The sequence below is a fragment of the Arachis stenosperma genome, chromosome 6, assembly GCF_014773155.1.
Source record: "Arachis stenosperma cultivar V10309 chromosome 6, arast.V10309.gnm1.PFL2, whole genome shotgun sequence".
In the NCBI taxonomy this organism is placed as follows: domain Eukaryota; kingdom Viridiplantae; phylum Streptophyta; class Magnoliopsida; order Fabales; family Fabaceae; genus Arachis; species Arachis stenosperma.
The window spans coordinates 9,905,807-9,911,605 of record NC_080382.1 but is presented as its reverse complement, the minus strand read 5'-3'; the positions used below and the strand labels follow the sequence as shown (position 1 = coordinate 9,911,605).

General features: G+C 34.9%; 1 protein-coding gene across 2 annotated transcripts; it reads right to left on the bottom strand.

Annotated features, from left to right (window-relative positions):
* Positions 1–1,733: 1,733 nt before the first annotated feature.
* On the bottom strand, positions 1,734–5,451 carry LOC130935696 (nicotinamide adenine dinucleotide transporter 1, chloroplastic). 2 transcript variants are annotated; one of them, XM_057865562.1, is made up of 8 exons: positions 4,933–5,451; positions 4,717–4,812; positions 4,466–4,575; positions 3,839–3,887; positions 3,594–3,700; positions 2,979–3,073; positions 2,700–2,883; positions 1,734–2,332 (listed from the first exon to the last, which is right to left on the bottom strand). In XM_057865562.1, exons 1-8 carry the CDS (start codon positions 5,033–5,035, stop codon positions 2,096–2,098), a joined length of 981 nt encoding a protein of 326 aa, XP_057721545.1. In that variant the 5' UTR covers positions 5,036–5,451; the 3' UTR covers positions 1,734–2,095. The 2 variants fall into 2 exon arrangements, with proteins under 2 accessions (XP_057721545.1, XP_057721546.1); XM_057865563.1 differs by having other exon boundaries at positions 4,466–4,572; positions 4,933–5,450.
* Between the last annotated feature and the right edge of the window lie 348 nt (positions 5,452–5,799).

Here is a 5,799-nt window from a genome sequence, read left to right as displayed (position 1 = left end):
GTGAAGTAACGGGGAAACAAAATCCATCTACAGTAAGAAAGATAGAAAACTTGGTAAGGAAGCAGATTGAGACGTGTTCTCTAGCTGGAAATGAAACCTCCCTGATCTTTGACGTTTTCTTTGTGGGGAAATAAAAGCCTCTTTTGTTTGCTATTCCAAGTTCCTTTGATACTGACAACTCAACTCATCAAAACTTTTTTCCCCCTTCATCCTGGTTTTCACTAGTTTTGTTTTAAATTAATTAAAACTTGTATAAATAGTAAATGGTATAGGCTAATTTTGTTTAGAGACATGGAATAATAACACAAAAATATATAAATATAAAATTATATTTAACAGATAAGATATAAAAATAAATATTGTATTTAGAAATATTAAATTAATATATATTTTTTTATCTTTTTTAATAGAAAAAATTTAAAGACACTAATAAAAAATATATTTTATTTTTTATTTTATTATTTTTATAAATTTTTTATAATATATTTATTATTATATTTTTTCTTAATTTTTTTATATAAAAAATAAGAGTTATTATTCAATAAAATATCAAAATATTAATTTTTTATGAATCTATTTTTTTATCATGTTTTCAATCATGATTTTTATGGATCTGTTTTTTTTTTTTCGAATTTCTGACACTTGTTTAAGCGAAAGAATAAATTAATCACTCGACCAATCTAAATTAATTATTTTTACTTTTCAGTCATGGTTTATTCTGAGTTTTTTTTTTTATTTTGGTAGGATGATTTATTCTGAGGTTATAATGTTATACTGATGTAATGGGCTGGACTCCTATATGGGCCCATTCCAAATAGTATCCTAGGCTCTTAAATTAAAATAAAATGAAAATGAAAATAATAATAACCTGTCTAAAAGGTAAATAATAGATAATAATTAAGAGTAGAATAATCATTATGATCCAGCGGTGATTACTCATCAGTCAATAACCTTTATGATGGCATATATATTTTGGGGCTGGGAAGCTTCTGCCCTGTAAGTTTTAATCTTTAATCCAAACATGCCAAAAGTCACAAAGTTGCGTTGAATAATCCAGGAAGCCTACAAGTTATAGTCCAATGCGATAGTGGAGGTAGACTCAAAGAAAATGGTGGAAGAAATTATTACAGGCAAACAAGAAGGAAACTGCCACAACCCTATACTGAAGGAGATAATCGATATGTGGAGAAGCCCTTGAAAAATTAAATTGCACCATACATACAGGGAGGCGAATTCAAAGAACCTTTTAAATTTCTGGACGTTCTCTAGTAGCAATTTGAATGATGATTGTAAGGGGGCAACTGTACCCCGCAACTTATTATCACTGGTTATGACAAGTGAGAGTCTCCATTAGGATAGAAATAGGCCAGATTTTATTTTTAACAAGTAAAACCTACAATAGAATATATTGGTTTAAGTCTCGTATATTAGCCTCACTTGAAGACTATCAATAAGCCTGATTTTTTTTTAATAAATAAATATTTGTAAAGAATGTTTGTCAAAAAAGATCTTAAAGCTTATTAGTTATGACCCTCATATATGAATCCATCATATAGGGCCTTCCCTAGGTGAGCAATTTTTATTTCGTAAAAAGAATTGAAACTTGGCCGACTACTAAACAACAAATTACAGAATAACAATTGTTCGAATTTCACCGTGCGAACTACTAGTCTAGTAGGTAGCGTCAGCCGTCAAGCGATGAAAGTGAGCAAGATTGTTAAATGTGTCGAGTATTGCACGTCTCAACTCTCGAGGATTTAGATTTTTAGATAGTCATAGAAAAGATGCATAATACCACTATACTATTATCATCAATGTATGTAATAACCATGAGAATGTGTACCACTATTATCATCTTTATCGTCATCATCACTGATATATATTATCCTCGGTCTCCCTACGAAGACAATGACTTTGAACAAGTTTAACGAGAGAAACCGGGGTTCCAAATGGATGTGTGGGGACTCTACCATACATAAACACCTAAAAAATCACAAAGAATGGGATTTGCACCACCAAGAGATGGATTACTAGCTTCACTAGATATGTTTGGAATCTATTGTTATGAATGATAGACGACCACCGTGATCAATAATCACAAAATCTGAGGCTGCGGATCAGACGGAAAAACCGAAACAAGAAAACGATGTATCATTTCAAAGCTTGTGAATGTGATTACAGCAGCTGGTGTTGTCCTCAGAAGGTTGGTGGCACACCCACGGTAAAACCCAGGTATGCCCTCTTGCTGAAAAACCTTCCGAACGCAATCAATCACACCCGAGTACCTTTTCTCAGAATGGTGCCCTTGCTCTTGCAGTCTGGAACGTACAACCTACAAACAGAACATGGTATTTATTTATTTATTTACCTCTTTTTCGTCAAACCAGAGAATAATTACTAATGAGTTCATGAAGCAGAGGCTACTAGTAACATCAAACTATTAGGTACATGGCTCTGTAGGCTGGGTAACCAAAGAAAGGAAATCAGCAAGCTCCAAATATTAATACAAGGAAAACTATGTCTATGCTGCTTTAATCATTAACAATGGGTTCTCAACCATTTTCCACATAAAAATTGCCGGCAAGGTCATTTTTGTTATTTTATTCACAAGACCCAGTATCTGGAAATATGAATATCAAAATTTATGCATTGATGTCTTCAACAAATTGCAGAACTAAGTCAATCACTCAGCAACATACCTCATGGGGATATGTCAATGTTGATGCAAAAATTTTGGAGACTGATGAGGCAATTGCAACATCACGTGCACCAAGTTTATCCATTGATGTGTCACCTTGAGTTGCCAAGTAACATTTTATTTTCTCGTATGTTGGAAACTGGATGGCTACATGACTGATACCAGCCAGCGCAGGTACAAGTCCACTGAAGATAAAGAATATCCCAAAATTCATCAAATTAATAATTGCAATGCTATACATAATTAACACTCTGCTGCATTCATAACAACCAACACCAACCTGTACAGCCCTCGAATACCCTCCTCGTGTGCAATTCTCCTCAATGCAGAAAGAGTGCTCCTATATGGCACAACACCAGATCTCATTCCCTGAGTCTGCATTTAAAAGGGAAGCAAACTTTTAATGCAGAGCACACATATGAATTGAATAATAGAAAGTTCTATATCTTATTATGGGTAATACTTTAACATGGTTGCATGCACCATTAAATTGGATGGTATTAATCTAAACATTGATAACATTGCAATGTCATTCGGACAGTAAATTTCTGGCAAAACTTCTGGTTGTGTAGCATTTTCTGTTGTATAAATGGTATACAAGAAAGGAAATAAAATCTACACCATCCCACTCCCATTTTGAAAGCAAGAAAAATTAAAAAGAGCTTCTTATTATTTTGAATATTTGTGCGCGTGCGTGTGTGTGTGCAAGAGAGAGAGCGAGTGTTATGGAGGGCCAAGGCTAATCAAAAGAGCTTTTTATCCTTAAATCAAGTGTAAACTGCAAATATTACTAAATCATTTAACTAACTCATACAGTATGCCAATTATCGGTGCTAGGTTGCAAGGATAATGAAATAGATCAGCAGAGAATTAACCACAAATTGAGGAAACATACTTGGAGTCTAGTCTTGACAACCCAAAGTGGATTTGTGAACATTGTTGTTGCAGCTCCAGCACCAGAAGCGGCCATCATATTAGCTCCAACTGAAAGATTATGGCAATCTGTGTACATACCGTAAACTATTATAATTTGTACATCTTCAAAAATAGGAAACCCAAAAAAGTGCAAGTCGGACCAAATAAGCTCCATGAATCACTCATCTTGTTCAATACAAAAAAAGTAATAAGCAGTGAACTAACCCTCAGGCTGAAGAAGGCTCTTGAGCTGTTCATACATGGTAAAATATACCTGCAAGTTTACAAATTGATACAACATATATAAATCCCTCGTAATAAAATAAAACAATATCCTGCTTCCAAAAAGAATATAGGCAGGCTAATCATAAATTTTCTATAGCCCAGTGAAATAAATTATCAATAGTAAGCTGCACTAATTAGAAAAGAGAATCGTCCGATGCTTGAGACATCAAAACACTGTATGAACTTGACTTTAAATGTAATATGAAGGCTGCTTTGACAATAGCAGGTAATTTAAATTTAACCAAACCCAAACTACCACATTGGAAGAATCCTTCGCCTAGATAGCTACCGTCCCTATTGCTTGATCAAAAAATTGTAACTAAAGAGATATCATATAACTTGGGCCTTCTAATGTCTACAACTATCAAAAGACTCTAGGCCAATACTTAACACTGTTTCGACTCCATATATCTGATCTACACCCCTCCTACTATCTAGTCTAACACTAGATCATACTTGGAAGTTAAGAGTGTTAAAGCAACAACATATTATTTTTGTTCTTAAGTTCACCGAGGAAAAAAAAAACTAAAGAAATAAGCAGCTAATAGACCAGAGGGGAGAACTCACAGCCCAGTTTGGCAGTAAAGCTAGCACAGTGGGAGACAACCCACGGTACATGCCACGCAATCCCTCCTTGTGAAATATTTGTTCCAAGCTACCAACTATGATGCTGCCTGCTGACAAAATCACCCATAAATAAAATATTGAGTTTCTCTAATCATATTTTTTATTTTTTCTGCAATAGCTTCACGTACTAAAATTACAATGATAATACATAAAACACAAAACGAATCCAAGAAGAGCAGGGCTAGGTATACCTTTAACACGTCCATTATGGAGTTGCGCTACCCCATGAACCTGAAACCTAGTTTTGATTACATCTAAAGGACACACAAATGTAGCAGCAATAACACCTGCATCAAATTGCAAATTAAAATAATCAATAAATAAGAAACAATAAGACGATCATATTGAAAAACAAGGGGGAGAAAATTGAAACAAAAAACATTAGGAATCAGATAAGTGGTGATTACCGGCGGCGGCGCCAGCTGCAGCATTGCAGAGAAGACCCCTGGGGTTGATATTAGGGGCGGCGTGAGTGGCGGGGTGTGTGGCGGCGTGAGTATCGGAGGACATGGCTACTGGTGCAGAAGAAGGAAGCTAAGCGAGAAGCGGAGAAATTATCGGCGGCGAAAGAAAAGGAGTCCTCTCGGGAGAGGGCGATGGCGGAGAACGATGACCAGCGTCGCATGGCCTGAGACTAAGGTGGGGTTTTGGTTCGGGAGCTGCCAAAGCTAGTTTCTTTTGGATCGATCGATACGCGACGCAACAACAACGAAGATGTTTCTTCCTTCGGATTGGGTTAGGGTTCTTCGATTAGATCCAAGACCGTGCGAGTCAAAGCCAAAGAAAAAAGAGAGAAAGAAAGAGTTTATTTTGGCTTCTCTATTCTATTCTTTGGGAAATTGCCTAGTGCTTTATATGTATGGCTCTGCTTTCTTCCTCTAATTGAATTTTCTTGGTTACCACTTACCACAACAATCTCTAACAAAGTAACAATAATAATGCAAATAATTATTTCATCACCCCCTCCCTCCTATTTATTACTTCTCTATTTAGTGGGTCCCTTCCATAAAACAGCACCATATAACAATATGCCATCTTTTATCCTTTATCAGTTTTTGAAAAAACAAATAGTATCTTTTTTGTTTTTGGGGTAACAAATTAACAGATAAAGATAATTTGGATTAGTTATGTTATTAAGTAATTTTATCTTACCTTTTACAAGATCTTCTTGGATAATTTTACTTTTTTGTATATATCTTTTCTACAAATGACATAAGTAAAAAATTACGCTACTTAAACAATTGCATCGTCATGAATGGTACTATAATTATAGA

Coding starts and splice junctions, on each gene's coding strand:
- LOC130935696 (XM_057865562.1), bottom strand. CDS start 5,035: ATGTCCTCCGATACTCACGCCGCCACACACCCCGCCACTCACGCCGCC. Junction 4,813..4,932: donor TGCAGCTGGCGCCGCCGCCG/GTAATCACCACT, acceptor AATTTGATGCAG/GTGTTATTGCTGCTACATTT. Junction 3,701..3,838: donor GAGCCTTCTTCAGCCTGAGG/GTTAGTTCACTG, acceptor GTATGTACACAG/ATTGCCATAATCTTTCAGTT.